Source organism: Odocoileus virginianus, chromosome 23, assembly GCF_023699985.2.
Source record: "Odocoileus virginianus isolate 20LAN1187 ecotype Illinois chromosome 23, Ovbor_1.2, whole genome shotgun sequence".
Classification (NCBI taxonomy): Eukaryota; Metazoa; Chordata; class Mammalia; order Artiodactyla; family Cervidae; genus Odocoileus; species Odocoileus virginianus.
The window spans coordinates 3,916,192-3,939,665 of NC_069696.1; the positions used below are offsets into that span (position 1 = coordinate 3,916,192).

General features: G+C 51.4%; 1 protein-coding gene across 3 annotated transcripts in view; it reads left to right on the plus strand.

Annotated features, from left to right (window-relative positions):
* The window catches only part of DDX11 (DEAD/H-box helicase 11), a 46,039-nt gene that overhangs the window by 13,531 nt on the left and 9,034 nt on the right, over nt 1-23,474 (plus strand). For 2 of the 3 annotated variants that reach the window (XM_070453183.1, XM_020894857.2), the window contains exons 2-10: nt 7,046-7,193; nt 10,316-10,564; nt 11,235-11,321; nt 11,566-11,714; nt 20,153-20,198; nt 20,995-21,102; nt 21,293-21,380; nt 21,759-21,973; nt 22,451-22,603. In XM_070453183.1, coding sequence (XP_070309284.1) covers nt 7,046-7,193; nt 10,316-10,564; nt 11,235-11,321; nt 11,566-11,714; nt 20,153-20,198; nt 20,995-21,102; nt 21,293-21,380; nt 21,759-21,973; nt 22,451-22,603 — 1,243 coding nt within the window. Of the gene's footprint in view, nt 1-1,728; nt 1,858-7,045; nt 7,194-10,315; nt 10,565-11,234; nt 11,322-11,565; nt 11,715-20,152; nt 20,199-20,994; nt 21,103-21,292; nt 21,381-21,758; nt 21,974-22,450; nt 22,604-23,474 lie in introns of those variants that run through there. The other variant, XM_070453182.1, reaches the window with a different exon arrangement.

Below are 23,474 nucleotides of genomic sequence, written 5' to 3' on the forward strand. Positions count from 1 at the left end.
CTTGTCCCTGCATGGTTAATCTAGGTCCACAAACAATATTATTTTTCATCTGTGCAGAGAGCATGTCCTAGGGGTCACTAACTTACTGGGCTCACTGGGCCAGATGTGGGGCTCATGCCACCATTGTTTTATTGTTTGCGGGCATGTCTCGTGCTTTTGTTGCATGGGTGTGTTGCTAAGCACACCTGCTTTCTTGAGTGATCATTAACTTACAGGAGTCTCCCATCTTTCTACTTAGAATCCCTTAGTGGGATTAACTCTTTAATCACTTAGTCAACCCTGCTGAGGTGGGCTGGGGAGGTGCGGTCCATTCTAGAGGTAAAATAACTGGGTCTCACGCTAAGGTCAGACAGGAGCCGGGTCTATGACCAGATTGAACTCCGGGCTGCTCACCCTCCACACTGCGTGGTGGTCTATGGGATTGCAAAGAGTCGGACACCACTGAGCGACTGAACAACCACCCTCCAGGAGGCAGAGTCAATTTCCTGACAGGGGGTTGTGGTGAGGGAAAGTACAAGGCTGACTGCAGGACTGAGCCAGGACCACAGCGGCTGTATTCTGATTGGTTGGAGATGAGGTAATAGGGCAGGTTTCAGGTTTCTTAATCTTCAACCTTCTGGTTCCAGACAGTGTGGGTTTCAGGCGCTTGTGCTCAGCTTGTAGCCACCATCCTCCCCGGGATGAGGGTCTCAGTTCCCACAGAACTACTCAAAGATGGGTGTCAGATTATTATGTATACGTCTTGAGGAGGCTCTAGGGCTGTTTTATCAATGAACGATAGTCCTAATTTCTCTTTAACTGCTCTTCCTGGTTCTGTGTTCCTTTATCAGTAATTGCCTGTGCCTTCCCTGTGGAACTCAGGAAGGGTATCAAAAGACCAAAGCCTTTTTCTACAAACAAGAAGGAGAACACGGAGAGGCTTTTTCACCTGGGAGACCCCTGTAGGGTGCTTCTGGGTTCCAATCCCCCCTTTCCTTGGATACTTTTCAATCCTGAGGGCAACAGGTGCAGGATAAGGAAGGGAATAAAGTTTTAGATAAAGAGGTTAATGAAAAACTGGGCAGAGGAAGCTGGTTTTACCAGGCTCAGTTCCAGGACCAGAATACAGGTTTCCTTAGTCAGCTACGCACCTGGTCCTTAGGTGTTTGATGTGCTAGGTCGCTTCAGTCGCATCTGTTTGCGACCCCCATAGACTGTAGCCCACCAAGCTACATGGGATTCCCAGGCACGAATACTGGAGTGGGTTGCCAATGCTCTCCTCCAGGGGATCTTCCCAACCCACGGATCGAACCAGTGTCTCTTAAGTCTTCTGCACTGGCAGGCGGGTTCTTTACCACTAGCGCCACCTGTTTGATAAACATGGTCAATTGCAGTCAACCGACTGCGCTCAGTATTTATGGCTGCCAGCTGGCAAAGAAGGTATACCCCCCCCCCACGGATGGCGGCGGAGGGCGCAGAGAAGGAAGTGTACAGAGCGCAGATCACGATCCCTCCGCTGGGGTTCCCGCCCCAGCTGAACCCGCCGGGCACGCGCAGACACCAAACGCGAAATCCATCACCAGGAAAGCCAAGGAGCGCGCGCGCACAGTGACCCCGGAGCGCAGCGGCGGGGCGCTCTACTCAGCTATGGAGACACAGCCTCAGACCAACAGGCCGCGCAAGCGCAGTGGCGCAACACGGGGACCCGCCCCACCGAGCCCGGGGTGCGCACGCGCAGTGCTGCGGGGGGCGTGCAGCGCGGCGTGCTGTCCTGGGAGACGCTGACACCGGCGAGGAGCCGGAGTTTCAGGTTCAGCGGCGTCCGCCTGGACTGCTCGCCGGTCTGGCCTCGGCGGAGCAGTCCTGACGACGAGGAAGGTGAGCGCGTCGCCAAGGACGTGGAACGAGATGAGAAAGGGCCGACTGGTGGATAAGCCGGGGAGCGGGACTGGCCGGTGGCGGGAAAGCGTCCTGGGGCGGGGCCGCCGTGTGATCGACAGGCCAGGCACCAATGGGAGGGCGGGAGAGGCCGCGGGGCGGGACCTGACCGTGAGCTGGCAGCTACAAGGCGGTTCCGCTGGCGGTGCTGAGCGCGCTTTGCACTTGGTAGTACCTGCTGGTCCCTGCAGGGCCACCGAATGTGCCGTTCCCCGTCCCCTGCAAGGGACAGAGTTCCTTGGACTGCAAGGCGATCCAACCAGTCCATACTAGAGGAAATCCATCTGAATATTCATTGGAAGGACTGATGCTGACTCCAATACTTTGGCCACCTGATGCGAAAAACTGACTTATTGGAAAAGACCCTGATGCTGGGAAAGATTGAAGGCAGGAGGAAAAGGGGACGACAGAGGATGAGATGGCTGGATGGCATCACTAACTCGATGGACATGAGTTTGAGTAAACTCCGGGAGCTGACGTTGGGCAGGGAAACCTGGCGTGCTGCAGTCCATGGGGTCGCAGAGTCTGACGCGACTGAACTGACTGCCCCCTGCAGCTGGGGAAACGGAGTCAGAGATGTGGACTTAAGCGGGGATACAGGCGGGATCCCAGATTGGGCAGTCTGACCCCCAGAGCCATCCTGCCACTCAGCGAACCTAGGTGGAGCAGTGGCCAGCCAGGAGGCCTGGGACGGGTGGAATTGACCAGACTGTGGGAAGCAGTGCTGTGAAAAGTACAGCTAAATCGTCACACTTTGTGACAGCTCCGAGGGCGTAGCTGGGTGGGAGAGAAGCAAGACAAGGCCGTGGGGTTGGGGCCAGCTGGCACCTCTCAGCCCCACCATCCCAGATTCACAGCAGGTGGGCTAGAGCCGGGTTGTCTCCCAGGTGTGTGGAGTCAAAGCACTTTAGGAGGGGAACAGTAGGATGGTACCTGGAACACAGGCGTCTCACCTGCTCAGGCTGCCATAGGCTGGGAGGCCTGAACAGAGAACTTCTCTCTCCTAGGTCTAGAGGCTGGGAAGTCCAAGGCCCCCAGTCCTATAGGGGTCAGGACCCCACTATTAGGACTCCGTGTGATCCCAATTATCTCTTTCACTTAATGTTAAAATGTTAGTCGCTCAGTGGCGTTCGACTCTTTGCAACTGCATGACCTGTAAGTCCACCGGGCTCCTCTATCCATGGGATCTCCCAGGCAAGAATACTGGAATGGGCTGCCATTTCCTTCTCCACATTTAATATTAATGACTCCCTAAAAGCTCTTTCTCCTGATACAGCCTCATGATGAGGGTTAGGGCTTTTAACACATGAATTTGGGGTAGGGGGAACACCATCAGTCTGTAGCAAGTTTGTACCCAGGTAAATAAGTGATCATCGAAGACTGAAGTAAATGAGTGCTTTGAGGACTTGTGTGCACCCTGACGCTGGGAAAGGGCAGGAGGGGAAGGGGACGACAGAGGATGAGATGGCTGGATGGCATCACCGACTCAATGGACGTGAATTTGAGTTAACTCCGGGAGTTGGTGATGGACAGGGAGGCCTGGTGTGCTGCAGCCCATGGGGTCGCAAAGAGTCGGACACAATTGAGCGACTGAACTGTGTACCTGAGATGCCTTCATGTGTCTTAACCCATTGAGTGAGCATGAGATTGCCGTTCTTTGTGTCTTTACACTGGTGGGGAATTCTAGGGACAACGTGTGTGTGTGTGGGCTCATGTCCAGGCAACCAGCCTGAAGAGATTGGAAAAAGTTATACCAAACATCTTTAAACAGCACTTAGTGAATCCTTTATTCTTGGATTTAGCTAAACCCTTTTTTCACTTATGCTGCTCCTGGAATAATGAGATCCCTAATTACCACCCACAGAGAAGTGAAATAATAATTACTTTTGTTCTTTATTGTTTCGTGTTGTCATTCTAAAGTTTGGTAACCAGGTCTTTTCATCCTACTTACCCTGGTGGGAGGAAGATTAGAAATCTACAGCTCAGGAGCGCAGAGGCTGCTGCTGCTGTCTAGTCGCTTCGTTGTGTCCGACTCCCTTGTGACCCCACAGGCTGTAGCCTGCCAGGCTGCTCTGCCCAGGCAAGAATACCAGAGTGGGTAGCCATTCCCTTCTCCAGGGGATCTTCCTGACTCAGGGATCAAGCCCAGGTCTCCTGCTTGGCAGGCTGATTCTTGAACCACTGAGCTGCCTGGGAAGCCCCGGCTCAGAGGCAGATACACGTTACAATCTTGGATTCAAGCCCTTGCTGAGCGATTGTGAACAAATCACTTAACTTTTCTGAGCCCCTGTTTCTTCAGCTGTGAAACAGAACTAATAAAAATCCTGACTGCATAGGGTTGTGAGGTTATATGAAAACAGTTTGAAACCATCAAAGAACTGGCCCTTGGACTAGATACTGAAGTCATAGATCTCCTCTCCCCATCCATCTGAGGAACAGAAACCCCCTCCCACAGCCCCTACCTCAGACTGGCTATTCATTTATCACCTGTTTATTGATTGCCTGCTAAGTGCCAGGGCACCTGTTCTGAATGCTAGGGGGCAGGGAAGAGCAAGGCAGACAAGGTTCCTCCTTTTATGCTATTTATATTCTAGTGGGGGAGGACAGTAAATAAGTTCAGATAGTGCTGAGAGCTATGAACAACAAAAATACAGTGTTTCAAATAATGAGATAAAAGAATGACAAAGAGCAGTGTGTGTGTTTGGAGGGGAGGTGTATGACCATTAGAGGGTGGCAGATAGAGTGAGAAGCCTCTGAGGAGCTGAGTCCTAAATGTCCAGGACTCCAGTCCCCAAGCAGAGAGGGACGGCAGGCAGAAGGCCCAGGCTGATTAGATCATGGCTCAGCCAGTGGTCTCTAGGCTGTCGAGCGATCTATCTTTAAAGACAGGAGATTCGCAGGGCAGGGATAGAGATGCAGATGTAGAGAACAGACACGTGGACACGGGGTGAGCGGGGACGAAGGGAGAGTGGGACGAATTGGGGGGTTCAGATTAACATATATGCAGTACCACGTGTGAACCCGATAGTGGGGAGCTGCTGTTCAGCACAGGGAGCTCAGCTTGATGCTCTCTGATGACCTAGAGGGGTGGGATGGAGGAGGGCTGGGAGGGATATCCAAGAGAGAAGAGATATGTATCCATATATATGTATCCATGTAGCTCATTCCCATCATTACAAGTTAAGTGTTAGTCACTTAGTCATGTCCAACTCTTTGCAACCCCATGGACTGTACTCACCAGGCTCCTCTGTCCATGGGATTTTCCAGGCAAGAATACTGGAGTGGGTTGCCGTTCCCTTCTCCAGGAGATCTTCCCGACTCAGGGATTGAAGCCAGGTCTCCCTCATTGCAGGTGAAGTCTTTACCGTCTGAGCCACCAGTTAAATGCCAATTAAAAAGTAAAAGTAAAAAATAAAAGGGTCGTGGGGGGCGGGGGTGCTCAGATTTCTCTCCTGGGATTTAGAACTAGGAAACAGAAGACTTTGCTTGACAGTAGGAGCTGAAGCAGAAGGTTAAGGGGGCTGCAGAGGCAGCATGCAGGCCAGTGTTGGGGCAAAGCTGAAGCCGCGATTGAGCAGAGGAGGCTGGGCAGGCTCCACGTGCCATGTGTTGGAGCAGAAGAACTGGGAATCTGAAGGCATTTACTGCTGGTGGACTTCCTGGAACCGTCTTAAAACCTGAGCCACTCTGCAGTTCTGGTCTGCAAGAAGTAGTACCCTGTCCATGGCTTCTGCTCTTGGATTTCCCAGATTGGCTGTATTCTTAATCTCTCAGTATGTATCTTTTCAGTAAATCTCCCTTTTATTGATGCTAGTTCTCTTTTGCCGACACATGAGTTGGACTAGAACAGCCATGTGAGCCTGGGCTTGGATCCCTGGGTTTCCTTTCTGAGCTGAGTCTTTGAACAGTTATTTAATTTCTGTAAGTATCAGGATCCAACAACTATATCCTTACAGTGTTGTGCAGATTAAACAAGACGACAAAAATGGAAGGGCCTGTGGAGTGTTTTACACAGGGCAGGTATTTGGGGTTTGTTAGGGTCTGTCTCCTTTCCCTCCATGTTTTAGTGGGTTTTTGATTACAGGCCTACCTCTGCTATTGAACTGTCCTGGTTTTGTCATCCTTATTTTTATCGTTCCACTTCAGTTCTTGTTTTAACTACCCCTAAACTCTTAACCAGAAGAACACCCTGCAGCTCCCTCTCCTCATAAATGAATCAACATGGTCACTGGTCTTCCTGAGGCCACTTGTGTAGCGGAGGTGTACATGGGATTTAGATTTATTCATATTTGTACTGAGGTGAGCCAGTCCTGTTTACCTGGCTCAGAGCAGTGACTTCCAGAGAGAGAGAGCGGGGGCCAGGATGGAAGATGGTGATTAAAGGAAGAGAGGGTGTGTAAAAGCTGTCTCAGAGAAGCCAGGGTCAGAAGAAGAGGAAAAGATGGGATAAACATGGAACAGAGAACTTTTTCTTGGACCTGGGCCTGCAGAGGCAGAGCACTGCCGCGACCTCAGTTCTGGGACGCCCTTCCAGTCGGTCCCAGGCCAGGGCCACGCAGAAAGCTTTCAGGAAGGAGGTGGGACCGTGGCTAGGGGGCGGCTCTAGTTTGTGCTGGAAGTGGAGGCTGGGATGAATTAGAAACAAACTGAAGATGCCTGTCTGGTAGGGGTGGGTGTGTGACATGTGGAAAAGCTATGCTTGTGATGCTCCGCCTGTGGGTCACGACCTCTTCTTAGGTCTTCACGGTAGAGGAAGAAAAGCAGTGTCCTGGGATGCCGGGAGGTGTGGCGTCGGAGAAGAAAGCGTAATGGCTGCAGAAATAATTACAGGCCATCAGGGGAAATCTCCAGGCCCTTAGAAAGGTGTGCAGGCAGGTGGAGCGGCAGGGGTTTCTGTTAGTGCGCCTGGGCCAAGTTCCCCTGTGTCCAGTTTTGATGAGTATCTCTGGATGAACTGTGACTCTGGCTAGGCCTCATGGGGAGGCCCACAGTTGGCGAGAGCATCATCTTTGCTTGCCAAAAGTGGTCCCCCCTGGGGAGAAAGTGGGTAAGGCTGCTCTTAGGAACTGTTCTAGATCTCAGGCCAGTACTTGTCCATCAGAGAGCTGCCGGCTTTCTTTCCCTCCAGGATTATGGCTGACAAGACCCAGGAGGCTGGTGGCATCCACTTCCCGTTTCCCTTCACACCATATGCCATCCAGAAAGACTTCATGGCAGCGCTGTACCAGGTGCTGGAGGCTGGCAAGATTGGGATATTTGAGAGTCCAACCGGCACCGTAAGTATGACCAGTGGGGGCCTGAGAAGGTCTGGGGAGATGCTGATGACAAGTCAGAGGACACCAGCATGCTCATCTGCCTGCACAGAGAGTCATGGTGTGAAGCTTAGAAAGGTTGTTCTTTCTGTTTATCATGCTGAGCAAGTCACTCCTGTCTATTAAACAGTTAAACACAGCCCCAGGGTCACAGAAAAATTAGGCTAGAGGCACATGAGAATTTGAATGGCCGTGGAAACCACGACTTGGAGCGCTGAAACCTTCCATCTTGCTCTGAGCACACAACTGAGAAACAGATTACTTTGGCTTACTAACAGATCACAGACGGGTTTATTCTCCACAAACTAGGTCACCAAGGGCCAGAGTAACCCAGTCTGGAGCCCCTCAGTTTTCCTTCCTGACCTGGAAGGAGGGGGTTTATTAGAGGCTGACCACTGAGGACCGTTGGGGTCCTTGCTCGTCTCCCGCACTTTATTGTTGCAGCAAGCGCCGTGTGACAGTGGCCTGCCCGTGTGGGTGCTGCTGTGACCTGGAGGACCTTTGGGGCCTCTCCTCTGTGTCCCTGCCACCTGGGGAGCTTGGCCCAGTTGGCCTGGGGTGGTCATGTGTGTGTTGAGAGAATGAACAGAGGAAAGTGACTCATGTCGTCTCCTCCGCTGACAGGAGTGTGTCATCCTCTCCTGGGGAGACACAGGCGGGGCTGCTCTCCTGGTTCCGTTTTGTTCCTTCAGACGCAGTGAGTGGGAGGGAGACTCCCTCCTGCCGATTCACACAGTGTGGGTCACGAAAATGCTATGCGGGATGAGGATGTTGTGTGGGACGAGGATGCTGTGCAGGTTGAGGAGTTGTTAAAGCAGCTTCTTGCTGCCAGTCTCCAGCCCTCCGTTTACAGCCAGAGCACGTGGGGAATTCCCTTGTGCTTCCACTGCAGGGTTATGGGTTTGATTCCTGGTTGGGGAACTAAGATCCCAGGTGCCATGCAGCGTGGCCAAAAATAAATAAATAAATGCAGTGCATGGGACTTCTCCCCTCCCAACCCACTGATACACTGATTGGGAGCAGGAGCAACTTCCTGTAAATAGATCTGAGGACGTTCAGGTCCTCGTCTGACCATCTGCCTCACCTGATGTCATGAAGCTTCTTTTCCTCTCTCTCTTTTCTTCTTCCCTTATTTTTTAAATAATTTTTTGTATTTATTTTTGGCTCTGCTGGGTCTTCCTTTGCTGCTTCGGCTTTTTTCTGGTGGTGAGTGGGGGCTGCTCTCTAGTTGCACTGTGCGGGCTTCTCACTGCAGTGGCTTTTTGTAGCAGAGCACGGGCTCTAGGGCATGTGGGCTTCAGTAGTTGCCGCCCCCAGACTCTGGAGCACAGGCTCAGCAGCTGTGGGGCATGGGCTTAGTTGCTCTGCGTCATGTGGGATCTTCCCAGATCAGGGATAGAACCCGTGTCTCCTACATCGGCAGGCAGATTCTTTACCACTGAGCCATCAGGGAAGCTCTGTTTATTTTTGGCCACGCCATGCAGCATGTGGATCTTAGCTCCCTGACCAAGGACCAAACCTGCACCCCCCTGTTTGGAAGCACGGAGTCTCAACCACTGGACCACCAGGAAAGTCCCTTGTCCTCCTCTCTTTAAAGTCACGTGAAACATTGAATCAAAGAACAGTGTGTGTAGTTTAAGAAGTCACATTTATCAAACTTGGTTCCTTGGACTGGTGCTTTTAACTTTCTTATCTATTTCTTAAATACTCCTGGTTTGCATATGTTGAAATCACAAGCCGATGCTGCTGTTTTTCGCGTTATTGGCTGTGGTCGCTGGGGCCTCTGGCCATAGGTAAGATGGAGCTTTCTGACCATCTCTTTCCCCTCCCTCTGTCTACCCTCCTGCTGCAGTTACATATTTTTGGTCTCTTTTTCTTCTCTTGAATAACTTTTAAGTCAGTAGTTGTCTTTTAAAGGTTTGTGTCACTTTCAGTGTACTTACATCTGTTCTTCTCTTCACCATCCAGTGGTGTCTCAGCATCACAACTCATCATACAGTCATCCTCTTTGCCTGCCTGCCCGGGCTGCCATGAGAACACACCACAGACAGTGGCGTAAATGTGGGAATTTATGGTCTCACAGTCTGGAGACTAGATGTCCAGAATCAAGGTGTCGGCAAGGTCCCTCCTGAGGGCCTGGGCATGTGGATAGGAAGCTTCCTCCCGTCTCTTCGCATTGTCTGCCTTCGTTGCCTCTGTGTCCACATTTCCCCTTTTTATTATGCAAGGGTACTGTCTTATACACGGGCTTCCCTGGTAGCTCAGCTCGTAAAGAACCTGACTGTCAATACAGGAGATGCAAGAGAAATGGATTCGATCCCTGGGTCGGGAAGATCCCCTGGAGAAGGGAGTGGAAACCTATTCCATTTATGCTTGCCTGGGAAATTTCATGGACAGAGAAACCTGCTGGGCTACAGTCTGTGGGGTTGCACAGGGTCGGACACGACTGAGACATTGTCTCTCTGGATCAGGGCCCGCCCTCTGTTAACCCAGGATGTCTGTTTTCAAGCAGGGCCACGTTCTGAGATACCGGGGTCAGGGGGACACAATTCAACCCATGTCAAGGACCTCCAGGGAAAAGTCTGATGTTTAAACCAACAGATGTATTCTCCAGAACAATTGGTTTGCTTCAAAATTTCATAGCATTGGGACTCCTGGGGCCGATCACCTTCTCTCTGCGCAGATATGTTGACTGCATCCCTGCCTCAGCAGGTCGTATCCAGGATTACATGATGTGCCCCCTTTTTGGTGGGGGGGGCCTTAATTCATTTTCTGGGCTATTTATTCAGTTTCTGCCGCTCTTCTCATTGTGGTGACTTGCGGTACTTAAAGGTAGCTTGATAAACCTCTTTTATTCTTTGAAGAACACAGTGAAGACATATAATTAAAGAATTTCACTTTTATTTTTCTTTTGTTCTTAGCTGTGCTCTAGGAAAAGGCCAGTTCCCTTCTCTTTTCTTCCTTTCCGAAGCGGGTCTTGGAGCGCCCTCTGATACTTAACGTCAGATGCTTTATTACACAGGAAGGGTCATCCGGGAAGCTGGGTCTCTTGGCCTCTGTGTCTGAGAGGGTTTTTCTCCCTGCAGGGAAAATCCCTAAGTCTCATCTGCGGGGCCCTCTCCTGGCTCCGCGACTTTGAACAGAAGAAACGCCAAGAGGAGGAGCGTCTGCTGGGGGCTGGAGCCCCCGCCTCGAACGAGGGGCTGGCCCCAGCCCCAGGTCTCCCACCCTCCTGCCAGGGGAGCCCAGGCACCCCAGAGGCCACCGGAGAGCCCGACTGGATCACTCAGTTTGTGCAGAAGAAGGAAGAAAGGGACTTGGTGGACCGATTGAAGGTGAGATTGGGTTATGGGAGGTAGCGCGATCTGGGAATGGGGCATCCGTGGTGATTTCAGGTGAGTCCCAAGGCTAGACAGCATGTGTCCTTGCTGTGTGTCCTCTGGTCACCTCCCGGGTGGCTGGTGCTGCGCCCTCACTGTCCGTGTTAAGCTGATGTCACCAGGCTTTCTCTCGGTTGGCATTCATGAGTACGTGCTAAGTCGATTCAGTCGTGTCTGACTCTGTGTGACCCCATGGACTGTAGCCCACCAGCTCCTCTGTCCATGGAGTTCTCAAGACAAGAATACTGGAGTGGGTTGCCATTCCCTTTTCCAGGGGGTCTTCCCGACCCAGGGATCAAACCCGGGTCTCCTGCATCAGCAGGCGGGTTCTTTACCAGCAGTTCCCTTTCATTGCTGGGAGAGGAACCACACCATTGCCAGGGGCAGCACGGACCTGGCTTCCCTGGCATCGGACCCCTTAAAGGCCATGCTGATTGGAGAGTGTGTCCTTTCTACAGTGAGCCCGGGGGCTCAGGGTCTGCTGGCCATGCTGCAGCCAATGAGGCCAGCAGGGCAGGGCAAGCTGCCCAGAGGCGAAAAGCCCTGGACTGGGGCACCCTGGCTTCAGAAGGGGCGTGCCCCGGGGCTTCCTGCAGGAGTCTCCCTTCTGGCTTCCCCACTCCAGGAGGAGCAGGTCCGGAGGAAGAAGCGAGAAGAGCGCCTGCAGCAGATCCGTCACAACGGGAAGCTCCGGTTCTTGGCCAAGCGCATGGTGAGTGTGGTCCTCGGGACCATGTCCAGGTGGCGTCCGCCCGTGCAGCTGGTCGGGGTGAGCAGCCAGGCCCTCGGCCCCTTGCCCGGGATGGGGGCAGCCTGAGCTGAAGGACTGGTCGTGGGGTGTTGGCACCAGTCGCTCGAGGCCCATGTCAATGGTGGGCACACTGCCATAGCCGCCTGATGCTGCCTCGTCTGGGGTGGGGTACCGGCATCAAGGTTTCTTTCTCTTTGCCCCACAGAGACAGGAAGATGAGGAAACAGAGCGTCTGCTCCGGGTCAGCAGTGAGATGCTGGCCACAGGCACAGAGCCCGAGCAGGTGGCCTCTGGGGAGGAGGAGCTGGTCCTCGCGGATTATGAGAGTGACGAGGAGAAAGGAGTGCCCAGTGGGTAAGAGCATCACCTCCACCCACCGCCCTGCCTGGGTCTGTGCAGGTTTCCAGGGAACAGCTCCTTCCTCCACCCCAAGAGGTGGGCCCCCTCTTCTGCAGTGAGGCCCCTTTTCATGGCATGGAGGATGCCCACAGCGGCAATCCCTTTCTCTGCCAGTTCAGGCAGCTCCCTCCTCTCGGAGGTATTTGCATCTTGGCTCTGCATTCAGGGCACCATGGTCCAGCAGGGTGCCAGGCCTGGGCCAAGGCCACCAGCTGGGGACTTGAACCCCGCTGGTCTGACTCTTAAGTCTCAGGCTCTAGCACCAAGTCAAGCTGTGTAAAGCTTGTGAGGTAAGCCCTTGAGTTGTCCTCAGGCTGAGTTTTTCTTAACCTAAGGCTTCTGTTGGTCCACACTCATAGGTTTCTAATTTGTGAGCTGTTATTCCTGAGTGAACTAGAAATGCTGGTTTTGATTTGCATTTCTGTGTCGATTAGCGATGTTGAACACCTTTTCACGTTCAGCTCTGCTTAGTCGAGTCCAACTCTTTGCAACACCATGGACTGCAGCACGCCAGGCTTCCCTGTCCTTCACCAACTCCCAGAGCTCGCTCAAACCAAACTCCATTGAGTCGGTGATGCCATCCAACCATCTCATCCTCTGTCATCCCCTTCTCCTCCTGCCTTCAATCTTTCCCAGCATCAGGGTCTTTTCCAGTGAGTCAGTTCTTCACATCAGGTGGCCAAAGTAATGGAACTTCAGCATCAGTCCTTCCAGTGAGTATTCAGGACTGATTTCCTTTAGGATTGACTGGTTTGATCTCCTTGCAGTCCAAGGGACTCTCAAGAGTCGTCTCCAACACCACAGCTCAAAAGCATCAATTCTATGGTGTTCAGCTCTCTTTATAGTCCAACTCTCACACCCATACGTGACTACTGGAAAAGCCATGGCTTTGACCAGATGGAGCTTTGTCAGTAAAGTAATATCTTTGCTTTTTAATATGTTATCTAGGTTGATCATTGCTTTTCTTCCAAGGAGCAAGCATCTTTTAATTTCATGGCTGCAGTCACCATCTGCAGTGATTTTGGAGCCCAAGAAAATAAAGTCTGTCACTTTTTCCATTGTTTTCCCATCTATTTGCCATGAAGTGATGGGACTGGACATGTGGACCACAGCCTTGTCTAACTCAATGAAACTATGAACCATGCCATGTAGGGCTACCCAAGATGGATGGGTTATGGTGGAGAGTTCTGACAAAGCATGGTCCACTGGAGAAGGGAATGGCAAATCCCTCAGTATTCTTGCCTTGAGAACCCCATGAACATTAAGAAAAGACAAAAAGATATGACACTGAAACACACTGAAAGGCAACAACACAAGAGACAACTCTACACTTGGACATCACCAGATGGCCAACAGTGAAGTCAGATTGATTATATTCTTTACACCTGAAGGTGGAGAAGCTCTATACAGTCATCAAAAAGAAGACTGGGAGCTGACTGTGGCCCCGATCATGAACTCCTTATTACAAAATTCAGACTAAAATTGAAGAAAGTAGGGAAGACCACTAGACCACTAAAGTATGACCTCAGTCAAATCCTTTATGATTATATAGAAGTGACAAATAGATTCAAGGGATTAGATCTGATAGAGTGCCTGAAGAACTATGGAAGGAGGTTCACAGCATCATACAGGAGGCCGTGATCAAAACCATTTCCAAGAAAAAGAAATGCAAAAAGGCAAAATGGTTGTCTGAGGAGGCCTTACAAATAGCTGAGGAAAGAAGAGAAGTCAAAGGCAAAGGAGAAAAGGAAAGACATACCCATCTGATGCAGAGTTCCAAAGAATATCAAGGAGAGATAAGAAAGCCTTCCTCAGTGATCAGTGCAAAGAAATAGAGGAAAACAACAGAATGGGAACGACTAGAGATCTCTTCAAGAAAATTACAGATACCAAGGGAACATTTCATGCAAAGATGGGCACAATAAAGGACAGAAATGGTATGGATCTAACAGGAAGAAGATACCAAGAAGAAATGGCAAGAATATGCAGAAGAACTATACAAAAAAGATCTTAATGACCCAGATAACCACGATGGTATGATCACTCACCTAGAGCCAGACATCCTGGAATGGGAAAGTCAAGTGGGCCTTAAGAAGCATCACTATGAAGAAAGCTAGTGGAAGTGCTGGAATTCCAGTTGAGCTATTTCAAATCCTGAAAGATGACCCTATGAAAGTGCTGCCAGCAAATTTGGAAAACTCAGCAGTGGCCACAGGACTGGAAAAAGTCAGTTTTCATTCCAATCCCAAAGAAAGGCAGTGCCAAAGAATGTTCAAACTACTGCACAACTGCACTCATCTCACACACTAGCAAAGTAATGCTCAAAATTCTCCAAGCCAGGCTTCAACAGTACGTGGACCGAGAATCTTCCAGTTGTTCAAGCTGGATTTAGAAAAGGCCTCTGCCAATATCCATTGGATCATCAGAAAAGCAAGAGAGTTCCAGAAAAACATCTACTTCTGCTTTATTGACTATGCCAAAACCTTTGACTGTGTGGATCACAACAAACTGGAAAATTCTTTAAGAGATGGAAATCCCAGACCACCTTCCCTGCCTCCTGAGAAATCTGTATGCAAGTCAAGAAGCAACAGTTAGAACTGGACATGGAACAATGAACTGATTCCAAATTGGGAAAGGGGTATGTCAAGGCTGTATATGTATGTCAAGGCTGTCACCCTACTTATTTAACTTCTATGCAGAGTACATCATGCGACATGCTGGACTGGATGAAGCACAAGCTGGAATCCAGATTGCCAGGAGAAATATCAATAACCTCAGATACGCAGATGACACCACCCTCTGACAGAAAGCGAAGAAGAACTAAAGAGCTTCTTGATGAAAGTGAAAGAGGAGAGTGAAAAAGTTAGCTTAAAACTCAACATTCAGAAAACTCAGATCATGGCATCCGGTCCCATCACTTCATGGCAAATAGATGGGGAGACAATGGAAACAGTGAGAAACTTTATTTTTTTGGGCTCCAAAATCACTGCAGATGGTGCCTGCAGTCATGAAATTAAAAGATGCTTGTTCCTTGGAAGAAAAGCTATGACCAACCTAGACAGCATTTTATTTTATTTTTTTCCACCCTAATATCTTCAATTTTATTATAGGACACACTGGGGACAGAGGAGGGAAGTGGAGGAGGGGTGACAAGAAGGCAGCTGGGGCCTCCCCCACCGTGCGCCTTTGAGCACAGTAGGGGGTCAGGCAGAGGCATCAGGAGAGGATGCAAGAAATGCAAGCGTCGCCTTCCATGTGACAAGGATCCCTCATCATGGCATTGGCCTTCTTAGCCCAGCATGAGGGGGAAGAGTCTGCTGGGTGGGAGGGCTGAATGTCTGCTGACACTGGGTGGCTACTGGGATGGGCTACTGCCACCCATGCCTGGAAGCACTGAGACATGTTTAGTGCCCTTCCTGCCTGTAAGCGGCGTGAAAACACTGGCCCCCAGGAGGGACAGAAAGAACCCGGCCACGCCTGCTAGCTCATGCCTCATTTGCTCTAGAGAAGACAGGGGAACCCTACATTTTGGTTTGAAAGGCTTTCTTTTTCGCCTCGGTGAAAACAGGCAGGGGAGAGAGGTGGGAGGGACAAGACAAAACACTCCCAACATCAAGACACAAGTGAAAGTGAAGTTGCTCTGTCGTGTCTGACTCTTTGCGACCCCATAGACTGTAGCCTACCAGGCTCCTCCATCCATAGGATTTTCCAGGCAAGAGTACTGGAGTGGGTTGCCATTGCCTTCTCCAGATAGACAGCATTTTAAAAAGCAGAGACTTTTGCTGACAAAGGTCTGTCTAGTCAAAGCAGTGGTTTTTCCCTAGTCATGTGTGGTTGTGAGAGTTGGACTGTAAAGAAAGCTGAGTGCTGAAGAATTGATGCTTTTGAACTGTGGTATTAGAGAAGACTCTTGAGAGTCCCTTGGACTGCAAGGAGATCAAACCAGTCCATCCTAAAGGAAAGGACTGATGCTGAATATTCATTGGAAGGACTGATGCTGAAGCTGAAGTTCCAATACTTTGGCCACCTGATGTGAAGAACTGATTCATTGGAAAAGACCCTGATGCTGGGAAAGATTGAAGGCAGGAGGAGAAGGGAACGACAGAGGATGAGATGGTTGGATGGCATCACCGACTTGATCAACATGAGTTTGAGTGAGCTCTGGGAGTTGGTGATGGACAGGGAAGCCTGGTGTGCTGCAGTCCATGGGGTTGCAATGACACGACTGAGCAACTGACTGGAGGGATGGGACTGGATGCCATGGTCTTAGTTTTTTTAATGTTGAGTTTTAAGCCAGCTTTTTCACTCTCCTCTTTCACTTTCATCAAGAGGCTTTTTAGTTCTTCTTCGCTTTCTGTCATAAGAGTGGTGTCATCTTCATATCTGAGGTTATTGATATTTCTCCCTGCAGTCTTGATTCCAGCCTGTGTTTCATCCAGTCCAGCGTGTTGCATGATGTACTCTACATAGAAGTTAAATAAGCAGGGTGACAATATACAGCCTTGACATACTCCTTTCCCAGTTTAGAACCAGTCCCTTGTTCCATGTCTGGTTCTAACTGTTGCTTCTTGACTTGCATACAGATTTCTCAGGAGGCAGGGAAGGTGGTCTGGGATTTCCATCTCTTAAAGAATTTTCCACAGTTTGTTGTAATCCCCACAGTCAAAGGCTTTAGCGTAGTCAATAAAGCAGAAGTAGATATTTTTCTGGAACTCTCTTGCTTTTTCTGTGATCCAGTGGATATTGGCAATTTGATCTCTGCTTCCTCTGCCTTTTCTAAATCCAGCTTGGATAACTGGAAGATTCTCGGTCCATGTACTGTTGAAGCCTGGCTTGAAGAATTTTGAGCATTACTTTGCTAGTGTGTGAGATGAGTGCAGTTGTGCAGTAGTTTGAACATTCTTTGGCACTGCCTTTCTTTGGGATTGGAATGAAAACTGACTTTTTCCAGTCCTGTGGCCACTGCTGAGTTTTCCAAATTTGCTGGCAGCACTTTCATAGGGTCATCTTTCAGGATTTGAAATAGCTCAACTGGAATTCCAGCACTTCCACTAGCTTTCTTCATAGTGATGCTTCTTAAGGCCCACTTGACTTTCCCATTCCAGGATGTCTGGCTCTAGGTGAGCGATCATACCATCGTGGTTATCTGGGTCATTAAGATCTTTTTTGTATAGTTCTTCTGCATATTCTTGCCATCTCTTCTTAGTATCTTCTTCCTCTGTTAGATCCATACCATTTCTGTCCTTTATTGTGCCCATCTTTGCATGAAATGTTCCCTTGGTATCTGTAATTTTCTTGAAGAGATCTCTAGTCGTTCCCATTCTATTGTTTTCCTCTATTTCTTTGCACTGATCACTGAGGAAGGCTTTCTTATCTCTCCTTGATATTCTTTGGAACTCTGCATCAGATGGGTATGTCTTTCCTTTTCTCCTTTGCCTTTCACTTCTCTTCTTTCCTCAGCTATTTGTAAGGCCTCTTCAGACAACCATTTTGCCTTTTTGCATTTCTTTTTCTTGGAAATGGTTTTGATCACGGGCTCCTGTATGATGCTGTGAACCTCCCTCCGTAGTTCTTCAGGCACTCTGTCTATCAGATCTAATCCCTTGAATCTCTCTATCACTTCTGCTGTATAATGGTAAGGGATTTGACCTTTTCATGTACCTGTTGACTATTTGTATGTTGCTTTGGGCTTCCCTGGTGGCTCAGAGGTTAAAGTGTCTGCCTGCAATGCGGGAGACCCAGGTTTGATCCCTGGGTTGGGAAGATGCCCTGGAGAAGGAAATGGCAACCCACTCCAGTATTCTTGCCTGGAGAATCCCATGGAGGGAGGAACCTGGTAGGTTACAGTCCATGGGGTTGCCAAGTCGGACACGACTGAGTGACTTCACTTGGAATAATGTTCATTCAGTTCCCCTTGCCCATTTTTAAATGGATTATATGAGTTTTTTGTTTGGGTTTTTGCCATTGAGTTGTAGGAGTTCCTAATATATTTTGGAAATTAACCTCTTATCAGGTGGATGGTTTTCAAATATTTTCTCCCATTCCATAGGTTGACTTTTCATTTTGTTGATTTTTTTTTTCTTTTGTCCGGAAACTTTTTAGTTTGAAGTAGTCCCTCTTGTTTATCTTTGCTTTGTTACTTATATTTCTCCTATATTCCAAAAAGTCATTGTCAACACCAGGGTTAAGGAGCTTGTTCCCTGTGTTTTCTTCTAGGAGTTTTGTGGTTTCAGGAGTTACATTTTAAGTCTTTAATCAAGTTTGAGTTAATTTGTGAGTGGTATGAGATAGGTGTGTAATTTCATTCTTGTTCTTGTGAATGTCTAGTTTTCCCAGTACCGTTTGTTGAAGAGACTGTCTCTTCTCCATTGGGTATTCTTGGCCCCCTTTTCAGATTAGTTGACTGCATACACAGGGGTTGATTTCTGGCCTCTCAGTTCTGTTCTGTCGGTCTGTGCATCTGCTTTTATGCCAGTTGTTGTTTTTCGGTCATTAAGTCGTGTCCGGTCTTTGCGACCTTGTGGACTGTAGCCGTCGAGGCTCCTCTGTCCTCCACTGTCTCTGGAGTTTGCTCAGATCATGTCCATTGAGTCGGTGATGCCGTCTAACCAACTCATCCTCTGCCACTTTCTGCTTTACTGAACTTGTGTATTAGTTCTAACAGTTTTGGGGTCACGTCTTCACGGTTTTCTACATGTAAAATCATATCATCTGCAAACAGACAATGCACTTCTTCCTTTCCAAATTGGATGCCTTTCATTTCTTTTTCTTGCCTGATTGCTCTGGCTAGGACTTCCAGTACTGTGCTGAGCAGGAGTGGTGAGAGTGGGCCCCCTTGTGCCTGATCTTAGAGAAAAAGCCTTTACCTCTGTGTGTGATGGGACCTGTGGGCTTGTCACAAATGGCCTTCATTGTGTTAAGGTAGGCTCCTCTTCAGTTTGTTGAGAATTTCTATCATGAGAGGACATTGATTACTTTTTTAGAGCTATTAGCTTTTTTTTGTTTTTTTAAACAGAAATTTGATTTATTTTTGGCTGTGCTGGGTCTTTTTTGCTGTGTGGGCTTTTCTCTAGTTGCAGCAAGCGGGGGCTCCTCTCTAGTTGCAGTGCTTGGGTTTCTCATTGCCGTGGCTTCTCTGGGTGCGGAGCACGGGCTCTAGGGTGTGTGGGCTTCCGTAGTTGCTGCTCCTGGGCTCTAGAGCACAGGCTTTGCAGTCGTGGTGCACGGGCTTGGTTGCTCCATGGCATGTGGGGTCTTCCCAGATCAGGAATCAAACCCGTGTCTCCTGCATTGGCAGGTGGATTCTTTACCACTGAGCCACCAGGGAAGCCCCAGATGTTGACTTTTGTCAAATGCTTTTCTTACACCTATTGAGATGATCATATAATTTTTTTTATCTTTCATTTCACTAAGTGATTTATGACATTTATTGATTTACTTATGTTGACACATCCTTGCATCCTAGGGATAAATCCTACTTGATCATGAAGCATGATGCATTAACATGCTGGTTTGCTGGTGTTTTGGTTGAGGATTTCTGTGTCTGTATTCAGTGGGGATCTTGGCCAGCAATTCTCTTCTCCTCTGTGTCTTTATTGACTTTGGTATCAGAGTGACACTGGCCTCATGAAATGAGTTTGGGACTGATCCCTTCTCTTCAGTTTTTTTGGAAGCGTTTGAGAATGATTGGCATTATTTCTTTATTTGGTGGAATTGACTGGTGAAGCCACCTGACCCTGGGGCTTTTCCGTGTTGGTGCTCAGAGGCCTGCCCTGAGCCACAGGTTTCAGCACCTGGACAAGAACTGACACTTGTGACCTCACCCAGGGCTAAGGTGCCAGGCTGCTCTCCACACCCCATCCTGCTCTGGGGAGACAGAAACAGCTAGTGCCCCACGGCCCTACCCCCCCCCCCCCCCCAATCCCCGGATTGCTGGCCTGCCCTCCTGCTCCTTGCCCGGGGGCCCCTGGGGGACACGGTAAAGAACTCGAGTGCAGATTGTCAATAGTCAAGCAGAAAGTGCACCTCAGGGTCCAGTCAGGCCCCTGATCCTGCAGCTTAGCTTCTGTGGTTTTGATGCCCTGCGTCCTGAGATGCCAGCCTCTGAGAACACGCCCACCTGGTTCTGACCCACAGGATGTGTTTTGCCTCCTCCCATATCCAGCCCCTCACGGGGGTCATGCTGACTTTGTCCTGGGTGGCCTGTGGTTTAAATCCCAGAGCTGCCTGGCCAGCCCTCCACAGATCAGGAGGCCCGCCCTGTTGATAACTCTGCTCTGAGAGCCTCAGGCAATGCACACTAATGCCTTTAAAAAAATTGAATTCTGGGTGGATTAAAACAAAAACCAAAGTCTGAGAAGACTTTCTACGTGCATGTGTTTTTTCCTCTCAAGAGTGGACGTGGATGAGGATGACCTGGATGAAGAACACGTAACGAAGGTGAGACACAGAGTCCTGGGTCCCAGGTGAGCCACCCGGGTCTGCAGATGAGGCAGGAGCTTCGTCTCCATGTCTCCAGCCCCCAAGTTTCCGGGTGCTTGCCGGGCAGGGCCCCCGGGAGATGCCTGTGCCCCAGGGCGTTGAAGGGCAGCCTCTGGACCAAGGGCCCAGGTCTCCTTAGGGGTGGTGGGAGGTGGAGGGGGGGTGAGTGCTCTGCCCCTGGTCTCCAGGGGGTGGTGGGCGGTGGCAGGTCCCTGTCCTTGGTCTGAGTGTGCATTTGCCTGGGGGCTGGGAGGCCTGTGTGGTTCTGATGCTGCTCCGGCTTCCTGCACTGAAGACTTTTGGTTTTCTCTGTTGACATTAGGTATCCCCCCCTCTCCTTTCCCTCCCCTGGTTCTCAGAGGGGCGCACAGAGAGAGCTGAGCTCAGTCTCCTCCTGCTTTATCCCCACCCAGCCCCCAGCCACTGAGCCCTGGGACGTGTGTGTGGACCCTCACTCCCGCCCCCACACCTGTGACTCTCAGAGTCCTTCTGGTGTCTGAGTTACCACTGAGGGGACGCTCCCTCTCCTGACATGACCGGGGCCCCCAGCATGGCCGGAGCAGAAGCCGAGCGTGACCCAGGGGTGGGGGGTGCCTGGGGTCTGCCGGGGGTGGGGGCGTGGGGGGTGGTCGCCTTCTTTAGGTCTGAGTCCTGGCCGCCCTCCCCATTCCCTTGGCCTCTTGGGCCCCGGCCCTCCTCCCTGTGCAGAGTGTTTGGGGTGACGGTCTCCCCCGACCCCCCCTCCCCCCGGCAGATTTACTACTGCAGCCGGACGCACTCCCAGCTGGCCCAGTTCGTGCACGAGGTGCAGAAGAGCCCCTTCGGCCAGGACACCCGGCTGGTCTCCCTGGGCTCTCGGCAGGTGAGAGCCTGGTGCTATCCCGCTGGTTTCCATCCCAAAAGGCCAGGACCACCGTGGGGCTGAGGCGGGGCGCAGGGCAGGACGGGCCGTGCTGGTCCCTGGAAGGAAGCGGGAGGGCGGGCAGGCCAGGGGGCTCTCTCCATGTCGCTCAGGCAGCCCCATTTCTCTTGCCCTCTCCTCGGTCTTACAGAACCTGTGTGTCAATGGGGATGTGAGGAAGCTGGGTTCGGTGCAGCTGATCAATGACCGCTGTGTGGAGATGCAGAGAAGCAAGCATGGTAGCCGCCAGCGGCCCAGGCCTCTGGGACCCTCGTGCGACCCAGGGGGGTTGCTGGGAATGGGGGGGCGGAGTGGCTCCAGGGACGTGGGAAACAGTGGGAGCGAGGGTAAGGTGGACCCGGCTTCCTTCCTAAAGAGCCTCACGTGGGGAAAAGGGGCCTGTCTGCTTTTTGGTCCAGATCTAGCCCAAAACCCTGGCTGAGAGATGGTTTTGTAGGCCTTTGCTAGAAAGACAGTAAGATGCCGGGATGTTTCAATGAGACCATAAGCAGCAGTTCTGGAAGGTCCCGCCCTGTGGGAACGGGTCTGGATGGTACAGAACCAGTCCTGGCCCCGGGGCAGCTGTGGCTCTCTGCCTTTGCCCCCGTGCCCCTCAGAGAAGAAAAGCATCACCGAGGAAGACGAGCCCAGGAAGAGGAGGCGGAGGCAGGAGCCAAGGGCCACCTGCCCCTTCTACAGCCACGAGCGGCTGCAGCTCCTCCGGGACGAGGTCCTGGCGGGGGTGAAGGACGTCGAGCAGTTAGTGGCCCTGGGCGAGGAGGCTCAGGCCTGTCCCTACTACGGGGGCCGGTTCGCCATTCCCGCAGCCCAGGTGAAGACTGGGGGTCGGGCGGTGGTGGTTTTGTGTGAGAGAGTGTATCAAGCCCACTCTGCAGATAAGGAAACGGAGGCTGAGAGGTTGACTTTCCCAGAGTTGCATGGCTCCAGGACCAGAACCCGGGGCTGCCTTGGGGGCACAGAAGGGGCTCTGCAGCCAGGGTCCCAGCTCCCTCCCCACTTCCAGGGGCACAGAAGGGCCTCTGCGGCTGGGGTCCCAGCCCCCTCCCCACGTCTGCCAGTGGTCTAGCGGGCTCCAGTTTTATCGGTTTCCCGTTTGGTCCACACAGGCTTTCCGGGCAGGGCTTCATGCTCAGAGCACAGTGCGCTGCTCTGGCGTTCTCTCTGTGTCCCTGCACGTGTTCTGGGCAGGAACTGGAACCAGTGCACACTGGGGCTGCAGGGTGGCTGGGCCAACCCCTCTGGGGGAGGAAAGGGGTCCCGCCCCCTCAGGCCCTCTCTCCCCCTCCAGCTGGTGGTGCTCCCCTATCAGATGCTGCTGCACGCGCCCACCCGCCAGGCAGCGGGGATCCGGCTGCAGGGCCAGGTGGTGGTCATTGACGAGGCCCACAACCTCATCGACACCATCACCAGCATCCACAGCGTGGAGGTCAGAGGTTCCCAGGTGGGTGGGTCTCCGTCTTCCTGGACCAGGGCGTGTGCTGAGCTGAGGCTGGGACCCCCCCTGCCCCCGCCACAGCAGGATTTAGGACTGGGCCCAGCCTGGCAGCGGGCACTCTGCGTGGTCCTCCCCAGACTGTGACCTGAGGCCTCCAGGTCAGAGTGGCAGGGTGTGAGAAGCAGGAGTCCTCGCGTGGCTGGATGTTACTGTTGGCACTGCTGTGAGGGATGCTGGAGGTGGTTGAGAGTGCTGTTTGCTCATTGCTTGTTACGTGCCCTGTACCACGTTGCGGGGAGACCCCTGACTCTGCATCAGGCTAATCCTATTGATGCTGAGAGCTCAGAGCCCAAAGGAGGTTACGCACTGTCTCAGGGCTTCTGCGGTGGCTCAGACGGTAAAGAATCCGCCTGCAACATGGGAGACCTGGATTTGATCCGTGGATTGGAAAGATCCCCTAGAGAAGGGAATATGTAGGTACCCACTCCAGTATTCGTGCCTGGAGAATCCATATGGACAGAGGAGTGTGGCGGGCTACAGTCTATAGGGTCACAAAGAGTCAGACACGACTGAGCAACTTTCAGGTTAGTGGATTTGACCACTGGCTTCTGATCCTTAAGCCCACATGATGCTCCCCTCGACAGACCTGGGCCAGGGTGTGAGGGTCGCCTTGAACCGTTTCTCTCAGCAGATGGCGTGTTCCTCCTGTCCCAGGAGACACTAGCAGAGATGTTTGTTACGCACGAGCATCACTGTCTGGCCTTTTCGTTGACCCTCACTGGACGCCCAGCAGCAGTCTGCCTCCCCCCGTCTCTTGGCCCCACCAGCTGAAGGGCCTTGAAAACCCACACCTTGGTCTGCCCCAGCTCCCCCTGCA